General features: G+C 41.0%; 1 protein-coding gene across 1 annotated transcript in view; it reads right to left on the reverse strand.

The window, feature by feature from the left end:
• ATP13A5 (ATPase 13A5) overlaps window positions 1-11,334 on the reverse strand; it is a 100,361-nt gene extending 89,027 nt beyond the window's left edge. The window contains exon 1 of the mRNA XM_019723136.2: window positions 11,167-11,334. Within this exon, the coding sequence (XP_019578695.2) occupies window positions 11,167-11,229 (63 nt within the window). The 5' untranslated portion in view covers window positions 11,230-11,334. The remainder of the gene's footprint in view (window positions 1-11,166) is intronic.
• Window positions 11,335-26,006: the final 14,672 nt, after the last annotated feature.

Raw genomic sequence — 26,006 nt, forward strand, 5'->3', positions numbered from 1 at the left:
TTCAGATATTATACTGAGTAAATGAAGTACCATAAAACAATACACGATTCTACTTAATAAAGTTCAAACATGAGCAAAAGTAATTGATGATAGACGTCATTAAACTGTACACTTAAGATCAGTTCACTTTATTAATATAAATGTATATAAATACAACCACTGTATTTATATATGTCAATAAAAAAATTTTAAAAAGTAAATTTGTTTATTAGACACTGTGTTCTAAACAGGTTGAAGGCATTTTAATTACTTCAATGGGATTAGATTGAGAAAGAAAAGATGGCAGCATAATATTAATATTAGAACTAAATTTTTAAAGAGAGCCAGAGAAGGGGTTTCTGTAGAAAATGGGAGTTTTAGTGACCTCGGGAGACTGTTGCTGCTTCCTGCTGTGGATGATTGGGAAGAAGTGACTTCCATTGGAGCAGAGGTAAAAATCACATCCTTAATAACCGAGACAGGAGAAGAGGTCTGAGAATGACACTGCTTATGGCTGTGGACATCTCAGTCACAATGTCAGTGATATTTTTCCCTGTCTGTTAAAAAATGAAGTAAGTCAGTCAGTAAGTAGATAAATAAGAACTTGTAGATCTCCTTAAGCAAAGATGAATAGAAGCACTGTTTTTGCTTCCTTGGTAAACTGGCCTCATAAACCTTGGTAAAATTCTCTTCTAGATCTTTTCTCAGTTTTCCCAGAGGGTATGGTGCTAGGTATGAGACTTGAGGTTTGGGCTAAAAGTATCACTAGTTTATCTGGCATTTTTTTAACCAAATACTCTCAATCGGCTTGCCAATGTCTGTGTGATTCGAGCTTATCACACTGTCTGTTTCCATTTTGGCTAATGAATCTCTAGTATAATACGATTGTTCTAAATGATAAGTTCTGCTGATGCAGTAAGAGTCACTGTAATTTCTCCTAAGTATTTATACATCCCTGGCAAAATCAACTAAGAAATGCAGAGTAGAGGAGAGATCCAGAGGCAATATTTGTACCGGAGAAAGAAGGTAAATAGAATCCAGAGGTCTGACAAATGTAAAGATACTGGGAACGTGAGTGAGAGGGTCAGAATCTCAAACCCGTTATACACAGTTTCTTGTTGCAAAGGGAGTTTTGTCACTACTACTTATGTGACCTCAGGATTTAAGTCTCATCTTCCATCTCTGTTCTTAGGGAATATTAAGAACACACCTGGAAGAACAGCTGTGAGCATTGAGAGGTGAAAGATGTGGAGTATAAAGCAAGCTCTCGGCCAATGTCAGCAGGTGGTTTGATAATATGTCAGTGAAATGAGTAGAGAGGTGACTATTTTAGTTTTGAATTGCAACATACTGAGTTACAGTTGGTAATGGAAACAGGCTGTGTTCCACAAGTGAGGACCCAAGCCTGCCACCACCTAGTAAGAGTTGAGTTGAACAGCACAGCAGTTGTGCCCAACTTGAATTGCAGTCTAAGCAGTGATGTCCCTTCATTTTTTTTGTTTCTCACTAGAATTCTGTAGTCCAGATACCAGGAGAGGTACCACAGCCCTAATGGTCTTTATGTAGGCCCAGAGTATGTGTGCATGAGGAGTAACAAAGAAATATGCATATGCCTTTTGACAGAGGTTGTTGCCTAAGGTCATAATTTAGAGCCCTATCTAGGTCCCTTGGCAGAAACTTCTAAACTTCTTTTTTTTTAATTAAATGTATTGGGATGACAATGGTTAGTAAAATTACATAGGTGTCAAGTGTGCAATTCTATAATACATCGTTTACACCCCATCCCAGTGTCTTCTGAAAGCTATCACTTTCATTTCCTGCTCCATCGCTTACTGGTTAATGTGATCTCGGTAGACGATTTAAATCACTGAACTTTAGATTCCTCGTGTGAAAAATGTGGCTGGTTGTAAAACACAACGGAAATAGTCTCGTGTAGCAGTTAAAAGCTGGGGATATGGCACAAGAAAACCAAGTTCAAATCATATCTCTACCATTTAACCACAAAAATAATCTTGGGCAATCCACTTGACTTCTTCTGATAACTCAATTTCTTCCTCCACAAATGACAACAATAACTCTCTTCTAGGTTTGTTGTGAGACACTAAGGAGATAATATATTTAGATCCTGAAACATTTTGAGCACGTCACATGTGTTAAGAGTTAATATTAGCTTGGGTAATATATAGTTCAACAAAATTTCAGTAGATTAAAAGTGGCTAGTCCCATTGGACTCATTGTGAAATGATGTGACCACAGGCAATATTCAGACCTAATGTTATTTGCCAAAACCCTATGTTGTAGTTCTAAACATGATTGATCCAATGACTTAAATGGAATTTTTGCTTTTCCATACAGCACAAACTATCAAAATTGAAGTCCAACACAGACTAAAAAGAAAACTGCTCACCTTTGTAATATGTGAAAACTGAGAGAAGGACTTTCAGATAAACACCAAATTGACTAAAAAATTAACTAGATGTAGTAACTCTATACATGAGTGTGTATGCATACACACACACACACACACACACACACACACACACCAGCAGCAGCAGCAGCAGCAGCAGCAGCACAATCAGACTCTACTTGTCCAGGAGTAAAACAGTATAATAGAACATCCTCCCTCTGACATTATATAACATGACCTTGTAAATGTTGGCTAACCGACCCTCAGTTTCCTCAGTTGTAAAATGGATATCTGACTGGCTAGCTCACAGGGATTAAGTGAGAACATATACGAAGTTCTAGCACATAAATGGCACTTTTTAAATTATTTTCCTTTCTTTCTTTTCTTTATAAGTAGCTCTTACAGTTGCCACCAAAGATAGCACCAATTGGCTAAATTCCTCAGGAAAGAAGTATAGGGTGCAGATTCATCTAAACATGTTTTCTTCCCCAAATTCTCTTTTGGGGAATCTTCTTAGCCATATGGTGCTATCCCTTGGGGTCTCTACCTGTCCTTGTTCCTGAATTGTCATTGCATCTGAAGCCCTAGCATTTATGCACAACTGGTCTTGTGAACAGGTCCTTTTTAGTTTTTGTAAATCCTTTTATTCTTATATTCACCGTTGTGTTTATCTGAATATATTCGTTGTGTATCTGCCAAGCACAGGCAAAGTAATGTGTGTTTCAAATCCTTGCAATGGATATTTTGGGTCATAGTTCCTAACACTTTACTCAAACAAAGATTCTCACAGCATAAAGTTTTACATTTATTTACTCAACCAAAACATAACATAAATAACTCTCAGTATTACAATTACCTTCTGTGAATGGCAATGCCAGTTTTTTTCTATGACGTGTTAGGATTTTCCATGGTGAAAAGTTCCAATAACCTTAGAGTAAGTTAGCTTTTTCTATGTCGGCCAAAAATTTCAGTCCCTTGAATCACGGCCTAGGAGATAATATCTCTGTACCCTTTCATGAGGCTAGAATTCATCATGTTGCATCTTTTTTTTTTTTTAAACAACAATCACAGCACCAAGTTTCTATTCATTATTCACAATCTACCCTTTGTTGTTGTTTTTATCTGGACATGGCAAATTGTGTTAGATAGTGGGGCATTCTTAAAATTCTGACCTTTTATCTCTAAGTCTGCCACGTTTCAAGGTTCTTTTCTTTAATGCAAAGATAACAGTGTCTGTATTGACGGATTGTGTTAGTGTGGTTATTGTTCCTCACCTTCTATGACTGGTTTGGCTTGGCAGCATGTAGTAATTTCTGTTAGTTGTCACTAATTACCAAGCATTGCTAATTACAGTTTTCTATATTTTGCCCTGCATTCATGCCATGCAGTGACTTCTGAGTGGCATAAAACGTTTTGAGTCACTTCCACTTTTGTCTGCATTTGACAATAAGAACTAACTTTTCTAGCATGGTGACCTTGTAGGTTCCTGGACCTAATTCCATCTATGTGTGTGTGTTTATGTGTGTGTGTTTGTGTGTGTATGTGTGTGTGTGTGTGGTGGGGGGGTGGGGCTTCCCACACAATGCCATGCAATTCTCAGACACAAGCTGGATGCCCTACAATTCAACTCCATTCTGATACTGTCTACCTAAAGATAGCATCAGATTCCACAGGTTGAGGGCTCAGTCCTATAAGACTACCCTGCCCCACCCCCAATTCCAGACACAAGTCACAAGTCCAGGTTGTTACCCATACTTCTGACCAACTGGCTACAAATTGGAGGTTCCCATGATGCCCTCCTTGGGTTGAATTAATTTGCTAGAGCAGTTCACAGAACTCAGAGAAACATTTTACTTACTAGATTATTGGTTTGTTATAAAAGGATATAATACAGGAACATCTAGATGAAAGAGTTGCATAGGGAAAGGTATAGAGACAAGTTGTGGAGATTCCATGCCCTCTCTGGAAAAACACACTCCTAGCCCCTCCACGTGTTCACCAACCAGGAAGTTCTCTGAACCCCATCTTCTGGGGGTTTTATGGACGCATCATTACATTGGCAATATTGATAAATAATTGGCCATTGGCAACTGATTCAACTTCCAGCCCCTCTCTCCTCCATGGAGTCCAGAGGGGTGGGACTGAAAATTCCAACCCTCCAATCATGTGGTTAGTTCTCCTGGCAACCAGCCTCCATCTTTAGGTGCAATCCAAAAGTCACCTCATTAACATAACAAGACACCTTTGTTGCTCCCATCACTTAGGACATTCCAAGGGTGTTAGGAGTGCTGTACCAGAAATGGGAACGAAGATCAAATTATGTTTTATAAATCACAACCTTACAGTGACTTAGTTAATAATACTGTATTATATAGATAGTTGAAAGTTGCTAAGAAGGTAGATCTTAAAAGTTTACATCACAAGAAAAAAATATTATAACTATCTGTGGTGATAGGATGTTAACTAGACTTATTGTGATGATCATTTCCCAATATATACAAATGTTGAATCATTATGTTGCACACCTGAAATCAATTTAATGTTATATGTCATTATGTTTCAATCAAGAAAGAACTAACATTTCTTGAGCACTTATTTAAGTGCCATTTATCAACCCTATAAAGTAGGTATTATTATTTACTAAAATAGGTATTATTGTTAATAATAGTTATATAATATTATTTGCAGGTCAAAGATATTGAGTCTTGAAGCTATTCAAAATAATTATTGAAATAGTCCAACCTATTAAAATTTCCCCTTATGCTTTCTTTCTGAGTAAGAAATGCCCTTCATTCTTTAGCAGTGTGAGTCAAAACACTGTACCAATGAGCTAAACAAATCACTCTCAGCTACAGGCATTCCCATAAAGTCAGATGGTACTAGTATAACAAAAGTGCTAGCATGCAGTCTTCCTGGAAGTAAAAGTCCAACTAAGGACCCTTGTTTGATGAGGCTAATGGTGGAACAGCACTAAGTGTGGGTCAAAAGAAAATGAGATGCCTGGGCTGATCAGCACGGACAATTTCTGGAACCAGAATTTGCCCTAAGCCAAGGACGTGGGACAACATGCACATTCTTTTGAAGTTTATTTGTGCAATAAGAGCATCACTAAACAGCAGGGGTGTCTCAGAGATCGTTTGGTTCAAAATCTTCTCTTGGAAAAAACATCTGTACACTGTACTTCGCAGTGAGTATCTATTGTCTAATTAATACAGGCTGCCCACTACCTTACAAGGCTGTGCCTTCTCTTGTTGGGCAGCTGTGATGGTGTATTATTAACAGTGTGCTATTGCTGCATAATAAACTTAGTGGCTTAAAGCAACACAAATTAATTATCTGCCAGTTTCCATGGGTTAGGAGTCTGCTTAACTGTATCCTCTACTCAGCCTCTCACAAGACTGAAATCAGGGAGTCGCCTTGGCTATACCCCTTCTGGAGATCAAGGACCTCTTTTAAGGTCACATAGTTTGAGGCACGATTGCATTGCTTACAGCTTTACGACAAAGGCCCCTATTCTCTTGTTGATTGTCAGCCAGAAGATACTCAATTCCAGGGCTCAGAGACCACGCAGAGTTCCTTGCACATTGAATCTTCCATCTTCAAAGATGCCATAGAAAACCTCCCTTGCATGAAATCCTTTTCATGCTTTAAATCTCTCTGACTTCAAGAAGGGCCCAGCGTCTTTTCGGGATCACATGATTAGGTCGGGCTCACCCAGACAATCTCCTTTTGGTTTCACTCATCTGAGCCTATGTGGATTACATCTGTGCAATCTCTTTTTGCCACGTAACATAATACAATCACAGGGTTTACAGCTCGTCATATTTGCAGGTTCCTCCCACTCAACTAAAGGAGACCATATAAAGAAAAAGGTCACTGGAGAGGTGTCATGTTAAGATTCTGCCACCACACATGGTTAGGAAGTTCTTCTATAAGGAAAACACATCAGATTGGAATCTGCCGACCTCTCCTCTGTTCTCCGCATCAGCCGTTCAACTATTCGAAGACAACCACCACAGTTGTGCTTTGGGGGAACTGTTCCCAATGTCTTAAACAGTTCTTATTCGTGATATCCAGATAACCCTTCAAATACCCTGCACTTCTTGTATGAATCTTGGAATTAAATATCACTTCCTAGAGGCTTCCTAAATAGTACAGAGTACAGCAGAACTATTATTCTGTTCTGCGGAACAGACTTATACTAAGACTTCCAAGGAAAAAAAAAAAGACTTCCAAGGACTAATGTTTTATAGGGATATCATATTGGCAGCTAAAATGCAGCCATAACCAAATAAAGTGCTTTAATTGCTTTTTCATGAGCATCTACTAAGCCCACGTCATTGATACCTTCATCTTATACTTTGGTAATAACTTAAAAACTCAAGGCCTAATACACAGGTTAGGTGTGTTAATGTTCTGAGGCTTAATGCACCGCATTTTGCCAATTTCTCTCCTACAATCCAGCCCAGAGAACATTTTGAACCTTGATTCTATCACCTATATTGTTATCTCTCCTTCATAGTGCCATGTCATTTGAAGATTAGGTAAGTTTGCCTCCATCCAACCTGTTAATATAAATTTGACTGAAGATAAGAGAGAGCCAATAGGGCTTACTTTTTCTTTTTCATTTTGAATCTTTTGAGTGTTTTTCATGTCCTTTAATGGAAAATGAGACATACATAACATTGTTTAAAGTAATTCAGATGTTCAAAGCTCCTGACTTTTCTTACCAGCTCTTCACATGTCATTTGTTTTTGCAGTGTTAGACCTGAAACAATTATCATTCCCTGAGTTTAATCAAAGAGGGGAAATAAAAATTCTCAACATCAATTTCACTTAATATTCCTGTATTTTTCAAATTACACATTGTAACTCCTGACTCCCTGCATGTAAACGAACCCTTTATATTTTCATAGCACTTTCTGCATTTCATAAGTGACTCTTTCAAAACTTGTAAGTCACGACGGGTAAGTGATGTCATTCTCAGGCAACTTGCAAGGTCCAAAAAGGTGTCCAGAACTACACTGTTAGCAGTGGAGCCTTGACCAAAGCTTAGATCTTAGAGCGCAGAGCTCCTCCACTCTTTCCCAGAAGAAAAAAAAAGTTATCATGAAGTGAAGCACTCTCCTATCAAATGTGTGTCCTCCGCACTGAGTAGCTATTTTACCTCTGGGGCTGCCCCTACTTGTCATTTTGACACTTAGTCAACGGGTGTCTGTACAGAGAGGGGGCTCCAAAGGAATGGTTCAGCTTTGCAACTGATCTGAACAGAGCAGCACTTTTGTCTCAGTGGCAGGATCGAGACCATCTCCAGAGAGTAAATGCAGCAAAGTGTGGCCAGAGAGGACCCCAAGCAGAGGCTGATATATGCATAGTGTGGCTCCAGATGTGCCTGGCTAAGGAGAGATATAATGACTTTTTTCCTCCCAGAAGGGTAATAATGATAAAACAATAACTTTTATTCATTGAATACACTGAGAGCACCCACCCTTTCCTCTGGTGGTGCCATGGGACAGTAGTCATGAGAGAACCTGTGCACATGGGCACACATGGAGGAAGCCATGTCTACATGAGAGGAGCACACTGTAATGCCCCTCTTAGAGATTCAGAAAGAACCCTAGCACTTAGCTGTAAGAGGCCCTGCTATTATCTGCCTATGTTTCACCTAGTATTTCTCAAACCAAATTGATAGGGAGAAAAAGGACAGTTTTTATATAATACCTATTAACAATATTATTCTGCAAAAGGTATTTTTGGAAAGGTTGTATTATCTCATGTAATCCTCACCTCAATTCTGAACGTTAGGTATTCTTCCCTGTATTTCACAAGTGACTCAGAGAGGTTACATAACTTGCCTTAGAGGACAAGAACCCAAGTCTGCCTGAGACCAAATCCCATTCCATTAGGCACTGAGCTACATACCCTGAAGGCTCCATGCTTATTTAAGGTCTGGTGTTGTGAAGGATCCTGAGGGCTATTAGTGAAGCTGTGGGTCCTGAGAAGACCTCAGGAAAAGATAAGAAAAGCTGACTGTGATTGGAGCAGCTGATGAAATGTCTGGGCAGGGCAAATTTTTAGGAAAAAGACTGGTGAAGGAAAAAGAGACTATTGGAGCTAGGTAGTACTGGGGAGGGTAGAGAGTGGCAGGGAGGACCGTAAAGGCCTGTTCAGTGAGGATATCTATCACATGGGCTGTCATGAGGGTGACATAAAACACTGTCAAGTACCTAGCACCATGCCCAGCACAGTATTAGCTGTTCCCCCTCCTGGAAGAGTTAAGGCCAGAGAACAGGAGACAAGAATGAAAAAAGGGTTCAATTCTGGAGGCTAGTTCAATGCCTTATATCCATGCTGAGCTCAGCAAAATGACCCAGGACTGTACCTGAATAATCTCACAGGCCCTCCCGCCCTCTTAGGTTCTTTGTGAGTATTTGATTGAGGGAATTTATCACTTGCCCAAACAGTGCGTACCCTTCACTTCAAGTCCTCTCACACAATCACAAGAGACGTGAAATGATGAATGTAAGCAGAAGTCAAATTAAGCCATTGGGAACTTTTGGGAAAGTAAGAACAAGTGGAGAGAGGTTGTAAAAGTCACAGATTGATCGTCCCCAAAGGCTGGAACTAGACCATGCCTGGGTTTAGTTTGGCCTACTGATTACTAAATAAATAAATAAATAAATGTTTTTAAAATGTGTAATAAGCATTTATAATTCAAATAAGCATACCTATTTCTGGCTTCCTTTTCAAACTGGAAAGATCTGAGCACTGGGTCTGTGGCCTTACAGGACAGCAGTTGCCTAGCGGGAGGTAGAAGCTTCCATTTAGCTTGTACACCTAGGTAGCCCGTTCCCTCCAGGCCTACCTAAGTCACCAAACATTCTGATCCACGTGAACAGGATTTGCATCTGTGCTCTCTGCCCAAGCTCACACAATTTATGAAGGAGAAATTGATAGCCACCTCCCACTCCCCAGAATGCCGACAGCATAAGGGAATTCTAATAGAGTTTTGTGGTGGATGTTTCTAAAAGTGTTTGATCCCCCAAAAAAAAGGAAACTGTGGTGCCTGGCCTGTTATTTAATGCTTTGATACCCATGGTCCCTCTGTGATTAAAAGAAATAAAATAGCAGGCTATAAACTTTACAAATACAGCGCCTAGTTAGAGAAAAAAGAAAACAACCTAAGATTTTTACGAACACTCATCTACATGTTGAAAAAAACATCAAAACTGGAACAGAGCTGTTTGGCAATGAAGCCAGGTGAGTAGGTTTTCATTCTTTGATGCTTTCGGTCTGAAGAGTTTAGAGCACTGTACTGTTGTCAAGATCAGTGTGGTACAATAATGGGAGCCACCGACGTAAGCCGTGTTTGTAATTTAAATTCCCAGCAGCCATGTTAAGGAAGTAGAAAGAAGCAAGTGAAATTAATTTTCATAATATATTTTATTTAACCCCACAAATCCAAAACATTATCATTTCAATGTGTAATCAATATAAAAATTAATGAGATAGTTTACACTTTTTTTTTTTACTAAGTCTTCCAAATCCTGTGTGTATTTTGCACTATAATGTATATCATTTCAAACTAGCTACGCTTCTAGTGCTCAAAACCCACATGTGGACAGGACTGCCATATTGGACAACATAGATTTAGATGAAATCCATTAATTTCCTTAGGTGAACAAACAAGGGTAAGTGGAGAGAGAGTGGGTATATATTTCCCGTAGAACTCACAGGGAGCTGGGGAGGCCACGCGGGAAACTGACACCCTTCTAATATGTGGACCCTATCCTCTGAGTTTCTTTCTGCCCACCCCACCCAGAGGCACGTTGTCTGTCCCATCCCCCCTCGCTCTTTGTCTCCCTTTCTCATTGCCTAACTAGAGACACTTATAGTGTGAACAGCCTGATATGTCCCTTGCAGTGTGACCAGCCTGAGGTGTAACGGAAGCAGTTGGCTAGATTCCCAGCCTGTCCCTTACAGGCTGATGACCTTGGCCAAGTTACTCAACCTCCTTGGTCTCACATTTCTTTTCTATGAAATTGGATTAATTCCTTCACTGAGTTCTGAAGATCAAATAAAATAATAAAGGTAAACTCGTCAGCACCAAATAGATACTGTAGAAATTTGTGAGATTTTTGTGATTGTTTTTCAAGATTTATACATGTTTGGTGGAAGAGGCAGTGGGGGGGGGAAGAACTGGAAGAACTTTTTTTTTTTAAATACATGCTAATTCCCAGGCCATACTCTATTCCCTCATGAGTACTTGGTGCTTAAAACCTCTCTATGCTCCTAGCATGACTTCACGCCATACCCTGAAGGCTCCATGCTTATTTAAGGTCTGGTGTTGTGAAGGATCCTGAGGGCTATTAGTGAAGCTAATAGCCCTCAGCCTAACTTATACAGTCATACCAAAAACATAAGAATAAAAACATTTTAAAAAGCTTCAGGTTTTTCCTGAGTTTGTCCAATTATATGGAAAACCGAATGATAAGGGGAGGGGGGAACACCTCAATGTGGGAATGTACCTGATTACTCTGAAAAATGTCTGAGGAGGAAGCACGCAATCCGATGCATATGAGAGTGGCAAGACCCCCATAATCTAGAAGACACACTGTCTCAGCCTCTGCAGGTTCTTCCACTATAAAACTGTGCCCTGGGATTTCAGCCTTACCAGACTGAAGTCTCTCCAAGCCCTGAAGCCAGCACCACCTCAGTAGCCCCTGCCCAAAGCCTCTGGTACTCTGAGAAGACTGTAATAAAAGGAAGGAAAGACTCACCAGTTCGTTCTCTTCTCCTTCGTTGAGCAAAGCCCTGTGGTCCTTCTTGCTTTTCTCCTCCATCTAAACCACAGCTCGTAGCTAACTCCTTGGGGAAAATGTCAACACCACCAGGCTTATGTGAACTCAACAGTCACTGCTTGTTATTGCTGTTCTCAGGTGCTTAAAAACCTCTCAGCACATACCTCACCTATTAGGCTAACAAAGGAAAAAGAGGAAATACTCTCCTCAGTCACAGGATTGGTCTGTTAATCTATCTGCTTATTGAGTGTTGTTTTTTTTTTTTCTTCCTAATATTTGTTTGCTGAGTTAGAAGTGAGTGCTTCCAGACTTAACTGTTGAACTAGAAAGACAAATAATTTCCTGTGCTGTTCATAAATGTCTCAGCCAATGAATGGGAATGACTTTGCTAAAAACCTGAGCCAACAGGATTATTAATCAGGGAGAAACGAATAAAATCACCATAGATTTTGAAAAAGTAGTAGTAGGCATATTGGGGCTGACAATGAGAACTGAAGGAAGACAGGTTGGCTCCTGACTGAGAATCTAAGAATCATTTTGGAATCAGAAAAATCTGAATTCCAATCCCTGCTCTACTGATAACCCTGGACAAATAACTTAGAATCTGAATTTTAGGTTTCTTTGTAAAATGTCAATGATAATAATTATAGATTTGATATGAAGATCTAAGATGATCTTTGTAAAAGGCCAACTGTACTTCCCTTCACACTTAATAAGAGATAATCATCACAATATAACACTAATCAAGAAGAGGCAAACTTTTAAATAGTAAACTACAATAATAATAATTTGATTCCTTTCATTTTCCCTTTTCAGTTTACAAAAAGTTTTCAGATAAGTAAATTATATGGAGGGGTAGAAGTTAAGAAGGGTGAATATTGGGGGTGTCATCTAAATTTCCACAATTGTGTAATCTTCATTATATTGGATAGTTTAAATTGTATATTTTCATAAAAAAATAGGAGTTGGTTAATTTGTGTACAATAAAAACCTTTATCACTTTATTGCCTTCGTATGGCATCTAGTCCACTGAACAAAATCTTTGCCACTTTGACCATGGAAGAAAATTTACTAGGAATTAGATTACTAGAGGATGATACTTGACTCTTTGAACCACTTGGCATAGTTGTTAGTTGCCTTGATGGGGAACCAGTGCTGTCCTTGAAGTACAGGAGAATTCAGTTGCTCTCTGGCCTAGAAGCAAGTGGCTGATGATGCCCATAACTAAAGAAAAATAAACATATGTTGCATTTTAAGTAGCGCCAATCTAAAGTACAGCTCAGATTTGGAGACAAGAGTCCCGGAGTTTAGTAAAAATCTAATAAAAGACTTGAGGGAAAGTCATCATTCACTTCTTACCAATCAGTTATTCACTTATATTTTGGCTACGAGAACACCTACTTTGTCTGGGCAGAATAACTTCAGATGAAGCACCAATGATGAGTTATGATTTGTGCAAGAGTGGGCATGTCGCTGCAGTCTCAACAACATACAAAGGAGAGACAGCTGGGGTAGGGAAAGATTAGCCGATTGATGAAAGAGAAAACTTTGTTCTATCCTTTTCTTTCTTCCTTTCTTCAAACGTGATGTGTGAGGAAGCAATGCTTGGAGCAAGACAGTCATCTTTAGAGCATGGAGAGGATAAAAATCTCCATGTTAATGGTAGTGGACGGAGAAAAGGATAAATGAGCTTAGATCCTGATATTACTGAGCCACAGAAAGAAGTCTGGGACCACCTAGCTCTACACACCTTGTTAAATAGATATAGATTTTCTTAATAAAGTACTATTGTTTGCAGTTTCTTTTACTTACAGCCCAAAGATGCAAAGTATAACACTCACAGAAACTGTGTTGAACTTTTACTCAGCAATTAAGTGCTGAACAACAGATGTTCCAGACATTATGCCAGATCCTTGGGATTCAGTGGTGAAAAAGACTCACTCCCCTGAGGGAGTTTATAGTTACTTGGGAGAGACAAACTTGTGAACAGCCTCTTAAATCGGAAGGACATTGAACTCAGACTCAATGGGATAAGATCAGCTTCCCAAAAGAAGTGGCATCTATGCCGACTTCTCAACCATGAGAAGTTAACCAGGTGAAAGGAATGGGAGATAGTGGTGGGTAGTAGGCATACTCTAGGCCGGAGCACAGGAGAACAGAGTGTGAAAGGTTTCAAGCTAGATGAGAAAATAGAGGCATATTTAGAGTATCAAGAGAAATGGAAGTAAGAGTGGAGAACAGAGGAAAGAGGAGTGTTGCACCATGAGTTGGGATGTAAGCAGAGCTATGCTCAGCCACAAAGAGCTTGTAAACCAAGCCAAACTTGTGGATCCATTCTTTAGCTGATATTCATATTGGCTTTGCATGTGGCAACAGGACTCTCTACTGGCCAAGACCGGAGACCTCAGTTCTCTTCTACTGATGAACAAATGTTCTTTCAGTTCAACATAAAGTCTTCTAATAATCATAACTGTTCACAAACGCCTTTGAGGTAATGAGCTTCCCAGCCCCAGAGGTGTGCAGGCTGATGTTTGGCCTGTTCATCATACAGATACTTAAGTCATCAGTTCAAACTTTGTGTTAATAATCTTGAGAGTCTATAAGTACTGAGCACTTGCTTTAGCCACCAGAGGACATGGTTTGCAGAGAAAATAATCACTTTGGCTTTAAACTCCACCTCTGGGAGGATCTACAACAGATACTAAATCTTAAAGGATCTACTATTGTCAAATGCCGATAAGCAAGATAGAGCCAGTCACACCTCTCTGCCTTAGCCAGTCCCTTAAAAGCCCGAGTGAAAAAGTCACCTGTTACGTTTATGTATGTCTTGTGGGAGAAGCAGCCTCAGCGGTTTGGTGGGCATGGCTTCCTCCATGCTGTGAACTCACCAAGGACAGGATTAGTGTCTGATTCATGCCCTCCTTCAGTCCTAACCCTGGTCACCCCCACCAGGATCCTGAAGAACTGATGATTCCTCCAGAAGCCAAGTCTTAGAACTTGAAAGGGTTTTCCATCCAGAGTGAAATGAGAGGAAGTAAATGACTGAGAGTATCTCAGCTCCCCCAACAATCCCTCACTCAAAACACAATTTTCAGAAAAGAAAAAAAAAAAAAAACAATAAAAAACCCCCACAGAGATAGAAAAGAGGTTTGCTCAAAGCTACACAACAAAATAATGGCAGAGCCAACACAGAGCCAGGTCTCTTATCTCTAGTTCAGTTAATTTCTACCAAGAAATACTACCCTGCTATAATTCCTTTAGAACTTTGCTCTGATTCTGGATAGGTGAAGAACACGGGGGATTATATAGATTAGGAAAGAGGAATATGTCTCCACCTCTAGTCCATGAGCCTTATAAATAAAGAGGCAAAAAACATGGTGGAGTGCTTTCGAACCACGCCTCACTTGGCAGGGACAAGATTTCCTCTCCCCGCTTCCCCAGGACATACTCCGGATTTGGATGTCTAGCTAGATTTCAAAGCTTTCTCGTTGTTTTCTGTGCTGACCACTGAGCCTTATTGGAGATTTCCATTTCACAAATATTGTTGAATGTCTACATGGGCAACACTGTATAGTTAAGATAAGCTGACTGTTTTACTAACAATAAACAATAACAATTTTCAGTGGTTTAACAGAGTAGAAGTGTTGGTCTAAATTTGAGGTGGTGGGAGGGCATTGGCAGAGCAGGGGAGGAGGGGGAGGAATACAGTGAAAAATAAAGTGGAGTCACTGTGGTCAAGATGCTTAATTATTAACTTCAGATGGGCTGAGACATAAGGCAACGATTATCCTTGTTCTTCCTGGTACTGGGAACTTAAACTTTTTAACTTTCTAGTTCTGTGTCAATCCCTGGATGCATATCAGTATGTTGTGTGTTCATGCCTGGACATAATCAAACCCCAAATTAGTCTTCTGAATGACATAAAAAAGAAAATGTTCCATTGTCTAGACCACCCGACATCTGCTAAATACCACTAGACATCTGATGACTACTATCTTGGACCAATCTGGGTGCTGAGAATGCAGAACTGATTCTTCTCAAGAATGTATTTTTTATAATAAAAAATCTCAGACTTTTCTTTCTCCTTCAGAAAACTCTGGGTATTGCCTACTTGTGTTTCTGGTTTGCAAACCTAAGACCCTTGAATAAACCTTCATCATCTATTTCTAGCCAAAGCCTCCTGATTCTTTTTTAGTATGTTTGACAAGAGGTGAGGGCATCTCCTCCAAGCAGTGATTCAGAGGCCCAGAGTCTTTCCATCTTGTGTGTCCACCATCTTCAACATGTGACAGCTTTTGAGCAGCTATGGACGTATGAAAAGGGGATCGCATGAAGGATAATTAATGAAAGTTTCTATGGACCTGTCCTGGAAAAGATACTGAGTTTTTGTGCTAGAAGACAGGCTAGAAGTCAGTCAGATGACCGCATCTAGCTGCAAAGTTTACTAGGAAATGTGGTCCAATTGTGATTAGGAATAAAAGGAAATGAATTTGGTGGTCATCTAGCAGTCTTTCCCACACAGACCCTATGATCTCAGTAAGGGGTAAAGGGATGGATCAGATTGGATCATTTTCCTTAGGGAATTCAGAGTCTTGTGAAAGAGGCAAAACCATGTAGAAGTGACTACAAGATGGAAATGCGGAAGGCCTGGGTGATGGCAAACTAAGAAGTAGCCTACCTGAGAGGCCCTAATATCGGGTCACAGGATGTAGAATGGACTACAATATCTGCTTGAGTCACCTTGTGAACTCTAATAATCACAGGTGAGGAAAATGCGCATACTTGAATTTCAACACATGATTAATCCTCCATGTGAAATACGGATTCAAAGCTGTGGGCAAATATTTGCTCTTCAGTTGCATTTTACCTGTTTATAGCCAACCAACCCTTAAGCCTTCTAACTCTAATCACCATTGAGCCAAAACAACCCACATGCTTTCTATAGACCAGAACAGCGCTGAGGGAAATCCCTTAGGAAACACACATACAGGCTATTCAAGGTGAAGGCATGGTTTTTCCTTTTCCACGCTCTACCTTAAAGTTTTATTTAGGAAATCAGCAAATCGAGAATTTGGTGAATGTGTCAAAACTTAGCTGAGTAGAAGTAAAATTTATCTAACCTGGGGACAAAAAAGGAGCCCAAACTGTGAAAAGGGGTCTTCTCATTGCTCCTCAGTTTCTTCATGTCCTGTTAATTCATTTAGCAAACAGCTTCTAAGCTCTCAGACCAGGGTTAGGACTGAAGGGGTGAGGGGCCTGAATCAGACACTAATCCTGACGTTAGTGAGTTCGCAGGCTAGTAAGGAAAGAAAGTGAAAATATGACTCCACGATAGGGGGAAATATGGAATGGGCCAGAGAAGACAGGTAAAGAAAGGGCTAGAAGAGAGAGAGAGAGGCTCAGAACCCAGTAACTCAAAGGACATACAAAGGTGTCTAATCCAGTGGCTTATTCACCTTTGTGGGTCACAGAGACCTTTGAGAATCTGGCGAATTTAGTAGATTTTCTCCTCCCGAGAATAACACACATGTGCTTATGTGTACAAAATCATACTTACATCAGATGTACGTACCCCTTTTCTGGTCCAATTCCTTCATTTTATAGTTCTTCACTAATTTTTTGAACGGGTACTTATCGAGCATTTACTTTCTATAAGGAACTGTTGAAGGTGTTGGAGGACAGCCATGATCAAAGCACACAAAAGTTGCTGCCCCATGGAGCTGACATTTCAGTGGGGAAAGACTAATAAAACAAGTACAAGTCACAGCTGGGCAGACAGCGATATTGCCTCGGAGAAAAATAAGGTTCGGAATCGAATAGGCTATGCCAGTGGGGGGACATGAGTGAGGGGGACGGGGACAGAAGGGGATGTGGAGTTACCTTTTAAATAAGGTGGCCAGGGAAGATACTGCTGACAAGGTGACATTAGAGCTAAGGCATGTGGCTCCCTGGCCAAAGACGGTTTCAGGTAAAGAAAATACTAAGTGTCAAAACCCTGAAGTAGGGGGCCACGAAGGAAGCCAGTGTGCCCACAGGAGTCGAGGTAGAGAGGCAGTGGTGCAGAATATTTGACACGCAGAACAGTTCATTCTTTACACCTCTTCCTTTATCTGATGTTTTCCAATTTGTGAAATGAAATGAATAACAGCACTAGCTAGAAAGTAAACATACATAGGCACTAAAATGGTCTGTGGTTAGATTTTGTATGTGTAGCTATGACTATAAAAAGAATTTTTAAAAATAAGAATAAAAATATTACAGTACATAAAGGAAGAAGTAATGAATTAATACTTTTAATTGTATTAATGTATTTTTAGAAAAGGAGAAAATGCATACTTTGTAATTACCAGTAACATTGCAGTAACTAATAAATGAATTTTAATAAAATCAAAACAGCTGCAAAAGGTAAAATTTGGGTGATTATCAAATTGTTCTACTAATGTAACATTTTATTTTCTTGACCCACTCTTTAATTTTAAAACAAAAATATTGAGAAATTAAACTTCAATTTCAAAGATATTACTCAAATTGAGTAATATATATATATTTTTAAATTTGTATTAAATTTATTGGGGTGACATTGGTTGGTCAAATTATATAGATTTCAAGTGTACAGTTCTATAACACATCACCTATGTATTGCACTGTGTGTTTACCCAAAGTCAATTCTCCTGCCATCACCATATATTTGCCCCCCTTTACTCTTTTCTATTTCCCCACCTACCCCCTTACCTTCTGGTAACCACTAAACTGTTGTCTGGGTCTATGAGTTTTTGTTTCTTTGTTTATCTTGTTCTTTTTTGCTTTCAGTTTTATATCCCTCATATGAGTAAAATCAATTGGTCTCAACTTTTTCTGTCTGACTTATTTCACTTAGCATGATAATCTCAAGATCTATCTATGTTGTTGCAAAAGCAGTATTTCATCTTTTCTTATGGTCAATTAATATTCCATTGTATATATGTACCACATCTTCTTTATCCAATTATTTATTGAAGGACACTTCAGTTGTTTCCCTGTCTTGGCCACCATGAATAAATGCTGCAATGAACATAGGGGTACATATATTTTTATGAATAAATGTTTCCAGACTTTGCGGGTAGATACCCAGAAGAGGGATTGCTGGGTCATATGGTAATTCTGTTCTTAATTTTTTGAGGAACCTCCATACTATTTTCCACAGTGGCTGTACCAATTACATTCCCACCAGCAGTGCATGAGGGTTCCTTTTCTTCCACAACCTCTCCAACACTTATTACTTGTCTTGTTGGCAATAGCCATTGTAACAGGTGTAAGGTGGGATCTCATTGTGGTTTTTATTTGCATTTCCCTAGTAGCTGGTGAAGTGGAGCATTTTTAATATATCTGTTGGCTATTTGTATGTCTTCTAAGGAGAAGTGTCTGTTCAAGTCCTCTGTCCAGTTTTTTTTTTCTATTTATTTATTTAGTTATTTATTTAATTAGTTATTTTTTATTATTAGTTTCAGGTGTACAAAACAATGTACTAGTTAGACATTTCACCCCTCACAAAATAAGCCCCTCCCCCAATCTATTGTCCCTCTGACATCATATATAGCTGTTACAATTCCATCGACACTATTCCCTATACTGTACTCTATATCTCATGACTATGTATATATTAAATTATAGTTGACATTCAATATTATTCAGCTTTAGCTTCAGGTGTACAGTGCAGTGGTCAGGCATCTATACGTGGTCCCCCTAATAAGATAAGTGACCATCTGATGTGGTCCCCCTAAGTGGCCATCTGACACCCTACAATATCTTTACAACATTATTGATTATATTCCTCAAACCATCTTTCATATCCCCGTTGCAATATTGAGAATACCAATTTGTGCTTTCTAATACCCTCACCTTCTCCAAAGGTAGTGCGTTATCTCAATTGATTATTCACAGTCAGTTACAAATCAACTCTTCTGCCCGTTTTTTAATTGGATTGTTTTTTGTTTGCTGAGCTGAATGAGTTCTTCACATATTTTGGATATTAGCCCCTTATTGGAGGTGTTGTTTTCTTGATGGCTTCTTTTGCTGTGCAGAAACGTTTTAGTTTGATATAGTCCCATTGATTTATTTTTGCTTTTACTTCCCTTGTCTTTGAGATCAAATTCATAAAATCCTCTCTGAAATCAAAGTCCATAAGTTTAGTACCTATGCTTTCTTTTATGCAGTTTATTGTTTCAGGTCTTATATTTAGGTCTTTGAGCCATTTGGAGTTAATTTTGGTATATGGTGACAAATAACAGTATAGTTTTTTTCTTTTGCACATGGCTTTCCAATTTTCCCATTACCATATATTGAAGAGGCTTTCTTTTCTCCATTGTATGTTTTTGGCTACTTTGTTGAAAATTATCTGTCCATATATATGAGGGTTTATTTCTGGGTTCTCAATTCTATTCCATTGGTCTGTGTGTCTGTTTTTCTGCCAATACCATGCTGTTTTGATTACTGTCACCCTGTCGTATAAATTGAAATCAGTGGAGTGTGATACCTACAGCCTTGTTCTTTTTTCCAGGATTGCTTTGGATATCTGGAGTCCTTTGTGATTCCATACAAATCTGATAATTTTTTATTCTATTTCTTTAAAAATGCCGTTGGGATTTTGATGGGGATAATATTTCACGTATGAACTAAAATGTGTACTTACCATGCAAAAATATTTCAATTTTTAATGTGCATTCTATTTAATTATTTTTGAAGAAGAAAAAACTAGACAACTCAATTGGAGCCAGGGAGTATAAACCTGAACTGTCTAGCTAAGGAATTAGATTTTGTATGGTCAATAGAAAGCATCCCAGGAGGTGTCATAGTAGCTCACCAAATTCTTCAGCTCTCCTCAGTTCAATTCTGCCCACACCTGTGAATGTTGCCATATGCAAAGCACTGTTCTAGGCCCTGAGAGGAGAATCCAGAGATGAATGAGGCTAGAACCTTGCCCTTGAGCTCAGTCTACTGGAGCTGTGCTCCAGAATCCCTGAATCTTAATCTTCTCTGTGTTCTCTACTCTCCTCCAGCTGCTCTTGTAATCCATATTACACAGGGCTTTGACAAGCTCATCTCTCACTGACAGGTTTAAGGTTGACTGGTCACAGATATCTAAACCATTCATTGTTTAGTTGGATCCTCTGAGGTATCTTCTTCCTGTAGAAACTGGATGATTCAGAATCTGTTGGCGGGAGTTACGATGTTTGAATGAGATTGATTGCTGAATATCTGAACTGGTAATAGAAAACAAGGTGGCCTGGGGACTACTGATTAGAACATGTGAAGCAAAGGGGAAAGAACTATTCCACCTGACCCACTTATAGCTGACTGCTGATCCATGAGGAAACGGCTTCTGTTAATGGCTTTTTCTGGGGCTCTCATTTCTGCTCCTATGCTAGGCATGGCTGCTCCTCCAGCTGCCCTTTATAAGGGCAGAGATACAAGTTAGATAGCTGAGCTAACTCTTTGCCATGCAGGGTGTCATGCGGGGTCTCCTGTCCCGCTCCCCACATAAGAACGCAGTATAGGGTGAGGCCAAAAAGGAACACTCACAGAGCCATATATAGGGGAGTCATACCACCATATTCTTGCTGGCGGCTGGGTTGGAGACACAGGAAGCAGGAACCACACTGTCTGCAACCCGCCGTCCTAACTGCAATCCATGCTTGCCAGCCACCATCTTCTTGCTAGCCCCCATTTTTCTGCTAGCGTAGCCACAGCAGTTATATTACTGGCCAATGGCTCACTGGTTACAGCTGACAGCCAACTAGCCACAGCTGATGGTCATCCAATCATAGTTGATGGCCATTTACTACCTGAGCCAGCACCTTTCCACGTGAGGCCAAGAGCCTGGAAACTGCACTCCTGGCTCTGTCCCCACACTCCACCCCTACAGGGTCTCGCCTCACAATCTATGTAACAAGCGTCTTCCACGAGGGGCCCTGTGTGAGGATCCTGGAGGTGAATGCAATATCCTGGACACAGCCAGGCTCTCTGGGCACAGCCAGGGTTTCTCAGGGTATCACCAGTCCTTCTGGGCACAGCCAGATTTCCTGGGCTTCTTAGGATACCACCAGTCTCCCTGGGCACAGCCAGGGCTCTCAGGGCACCACCAGTCCTTCTGGGCACGGCCAGACTTCCTACACACAGCCAGGGCCTCTCAGGACACTGCCACTCTCTCTGGGCACAGCCAGACTTCCTGGACTCAGCCAGGGTTCTCAGGGCACTGCCACTCTCTCTGGGCACAGCCAGACTTCCTGGACTCAGCCAAGGTTCTCAGGGCACTGCCACTCTCTCTGGGCGTCTCAGGGCACTGTGCTGGAACAACAGCGGTTCACAGTCAAGGTGCTTAGATATTCTCGATGGCGGCCGGTCAAGACACAAAAGCAAACATCCGTCCGTTCCACTACATGGTGGTACGTTCCCAGGCAAACAGTCAAGTGGTCCATTAAATTAGGGATAGAAGGCAATTCCCCATAATCCGTAGTCATTCGCCAGGGCTGTCCTGGGGGTGAGGAATGACCTTGACCTCACCCTCATTTCCCATGGAGGACTCAGCAAGTGTTTCCTCCTGGGATAAGTCCTGCATCCGGGCTGCCTCAGCAAGCACTGCCCAGCCCGCAGGGCCGCAACAACCTTCGCTTTCTCTGGCCTGTGCTGGTTGGGGAACCGTCCACGTCTTCCCACCCCTCCACGGGGGTCCAGCTCTCCAGCAGCTGCTCCTCCTGGTCTTCCAGAGACCGAGTGTTCATACGCACAAACTGCTCCACTACACTTCGAAGAGCTTTGGCCGGCACCTTACCCTGCTCGCTGCGCCATGTGTCATGCAGAGTGGCAGGCGGGGTCTCCTGTCCCGCTCCCCACATAGTAACGCAGGACATGGTGAGGCCAAAAAGGGAACACCCACAGAGCCATAGGTAGGGGAGTCATACCGCTATAGTCTCGCTGGCGGCTGGGTTGGAGACACCGGAAGCAGGAGCCACACTGTCTGCAACCCGCTGTCCTAACTACAATCCACACTTGCCAGCCACCATCTTCTTGCTAGCCCCCCATTTGCTGCTAGCGTAGCCACAGCAGTTATATTAGTGGCCAGTGGCTCACTGGTTACAGCTGACGGCCAACTAGCCACAGCTGATGGTCATCCAATCACAGTTGATGGCCATTACTGCCTGAGCCAGCACCTTTCCACGTGATGCCAAGAGCCTAGAAACTGCACTCCTGGCTCTGTCCCCACACTCTTCCATCATGTATCAGAACTTGGATGAAATCCTAGGTGCTACTTGGTCTTCATTATAAATTAGCTATATTCTCTATAGATACTGTAATTTTATGTGGACCACTGAAACAATGGTTCTTTTTTATTTAATTTCTTCTGCTTGGAATTTTAAAAACATTTTCTTTTCAGTCATTAAATAAGTATTAATTGATTTACTCTGTTATTGTGGGGACAAGGTCCCAGAAAGCAGTTTCCAGGCTTGGCCTCACGTGGAAAGGTGCTGGCTTTGGTAATAGATAGCCATCACCTGTGACTTGTTGGCCATCAGCTGTTACCGGTTAGCCATTAGCCACTGATATAACTGCCATGGATAATCTAGCAAGCACGGATTGCAGTCAGCAAGGGAGGTTGGTTGGCAGAGAAGCGGATGGCAGGTTGCGGGTCATGTGGCTCCTGCTTCCTGTGTCTCCAACCCAGCTGCCAGCGAGAATATAGTGGTATGACTCCCCTATCTATGGCTCCGTGGGTGTTCCTTTTTGGCCTCACCATATTCTGCATTCTTGTGCGGGGAGCGGGAGCTGAGACCCTGCATGACAGTTATGAAGTCAGTTCTATTTTCCTAATGTTTTATGTGTCCCAGGCTTGGAGGCCCTCACTGCCCTTTGGGTCCACCAACTTTGCTTTGGTGACCATTCCCATAGCATGTTATACATAAGTGAAAAATGGCCCATCATTTTCAAGGGAAAGAGCCATTCATCTTCAAATTCAAGCATTTAGTTCAGGGAGTGGTAGATATGGGAGGTGCTCAATATATATTGTGTAAATGAATAAGTCACTTTTCTCTACATAGGGAATCTGCTTTGCTATATTCCATTTTTCAGATTAGGTGGATGCTTACGGAATTTTTCCTTTAGAATGATCAGTGGCAGAGTAGAAAATAGAACTATAGCAGATGTTGTCTGTGGTCTGTTCAAATCCCATTTGGATGACTTTGATGGCTCCACAGGTGTGTGCATGTTTTCTTCTAATGACCTATACCTGTGACTCTGCGAAGGATTGCCCTTGAGACACTTTGCCCAGCCTAGCAAAGACTCAAAAGTGCCTGGAGTTCCCTCCCTACCCCCACACCGCCCTAGCAGCCCTGAGCCAATGCCTGAAGCTGGAGTCTGAAACACTTCTCCCATGCCAAGAATTGGGAAACTGAGTTGAAGTGTACATTTCAAACCTCCCTGGCAGCATTGGGTTGAGGTTAAGACTTTTCCCAAAATCACATTTTTATTTGTCTCCCTCTTCTCCCTTGCCAGTTTCTCCTAGGAACACTTCCTTTATAAAATGTTTGCACATAAATCCATGTCTCAATGTCTGTTTTGGGAGAACCCAACTTCAGAAAAGAACTATGTATTCCTAATATATATACACCCCTCACCCCCCAGATCTATGTAGGTGCCATCAATTCACTTCTTTTTTGGTGGAGGAAGGAGAGAAATCACCTGCCATACAAGCAGATTTCATTCATCTTCACATCCTCTCACCTGGATGTTACTCATTTCTCTCACTTCAACGCCTTCATTTTCTTCTTCCCCCAATTTAAAATTTTCCATGCCAACACCCTGAATTTGGTCTAACCAGTCTTTCTGCCTAAGGTATTAAGATTGTCCCATGTGTGGACGATTGTCAAGGACTCTAGTCTTGCCAAAGCTTATGCCACATTGCCACGGCTCTCTGTGTATTTAGTAGCTGCCTAGAAACAGAATGTCTGTTTAATTTAATATTCTAGAAGGCTTTCCAGATGACTAGCCATAAGAACAAACCTTCATAGACTGCCAGTGGTATGGCTTGTGAGCTGAGCACAGTAAGTGCCAGCGAGAATGAGTCAAGTGTTAACTATATGTGTCAGGTAAGTCACCCACTGAAGTTTGACTAGTGGCCAGAAAATGCTTCAGTGCTGTCAGATCAATACCTTGGTGAACACTGAATTCGCATCTCTGCTCCCCTCACTGCTACTGAAAACACTGAGGATCACTGAGCCCAGTGGAAGATGCTGAACAGAAGGGGAAAGGCATTTCTGAAATTGGTTGTTCTCTGTTCAAACAACAGACACTCAGTTACACTTGTCAACTCAAGAGCCTTCCCCAGGCAGAAAAAAAAAAAAAAAAAAAAAAAGCTGGCTCGGATGATTACAAAAATTGGGAGAATAGATTTCGATATTCCAGAGTAAGCTGGATCCCAAGATTCATTCTGTTACCGGAGAGTGAGTCTTTCTCTGCGCAATGTCCAGGTTCTTGGCGTGTGGAGCAAAGAATTGAACGAGACACAGAAATAAAGTGGTGAAAGAGTAGTTTATTAGAAGAGGTAGTACACTTCAAAGAAATAGAAGGGACTGAGCAGTAGTAAAGTACACTCCAAAGAGTTTGGAGGGGACCGAACAAAAGAAGAAGCTCAAAAGGCTCTGACTGGCGAGGACTTGAAGTTTTCATCCTTTTTTCTCTAGAATGGGCTGTTCCTTTGCAGGTGTGGGACCACTTGATTGACGTCTGTGTTTGACAAGAGGCTACTACCTCATCTTTTTTAAACTGTGCAGGTGTGGGTAGCTGGTTTGATCTAGTGGAGTACTTTGTACCCATTTGTTCCTCATAGGGGTAGATAATTACAATGAAAAGGAGAAGTTTTGGACAAAGAAGGGAGCTCTTTTAGGTGTTACTGTGGGTTATGCAGGAATGCAGAGACCTGATGCCCATCTCTAACTGCCTGCCTTGTTTTCCCCTTGAGAGACGTGATCCCCATAAATTGTCTATGGGAAGTTGAGGGACAGGAGGTCTGTTCTTCTGTATCTGCTTCCTGCTGGGCAGGGGTGTAGAGTTGTCCCTACCTATTGGGGAATTCACGGAACTCTCACCCTATCTGCTCTTAGATGAGAGAAAGTGGTCCTGAGATCTGCCTTGAAGACCATGTTGTCTTCTTTGGTTGGGATTGGCAATCTTGCTGGGGTATCCTCTGCATCCCCAAGGCCCCTGAATGAGGAAAAATAGGTTTTAATTTATAAATCTGTTAGCTCTGTAGAGCCTGTGGCCATTCAACCAAACCAGTCATTCAGGTGGCAACAATTGTCCCAGAGCTGGGCCCAGAATGGGTTGGAAAGAACATTAGGCGTCAGTGATTACAATCAACAAATATACTGGCCTGGGGGGTGGGGGGAGCAGGTCTGGAATGCCTTGGGGGATGCTGGGAAGTCACAGGCTTTTAAGTAGTTATCTGAGATACAATCTGTGCTTCAGGCAAGGAGCAATCTTTAGTCTAGGACTCAGAAACTGATTGGAAAAGTAATCAAAGCCAGGACTAGCTAAGAAACTAGGGAAAAGGAGGTTTAAAATTTCTATAGCGAGGGAGGCTTAAAACTTTTGTAGTGAGGGAGCTGTCCCATATCAATCCTAAGAAGAATATAAACCTCTAAATTGCTGTCCTGAAATTAGTTGATTTCTTACTAATCATTTCCAGATGACCTAACCTGGTTGGAAAGATGAGGATTCCTTTGAGATATTCAGACCTAGCCATGGTCCAGGATCAGTTATTCTTTTTTCCCTTATCTAAAGGGGAGACT

The sequence above is a fragment of the Rhinolophus sinicus genome, linkage group LG01, assembly GCF_036562045.2.
Source record: "Rhinolophus sinicus isolate RSC01 linkage group LG01, ASM3656204v1, whole genome shotgun sequence".
NCBI lineage: Eukaryota > Metazoa > Chordata > Mammalia > Chiroptera > Rhinolophidae > Rhinolophus > Rhinolophus sinicus.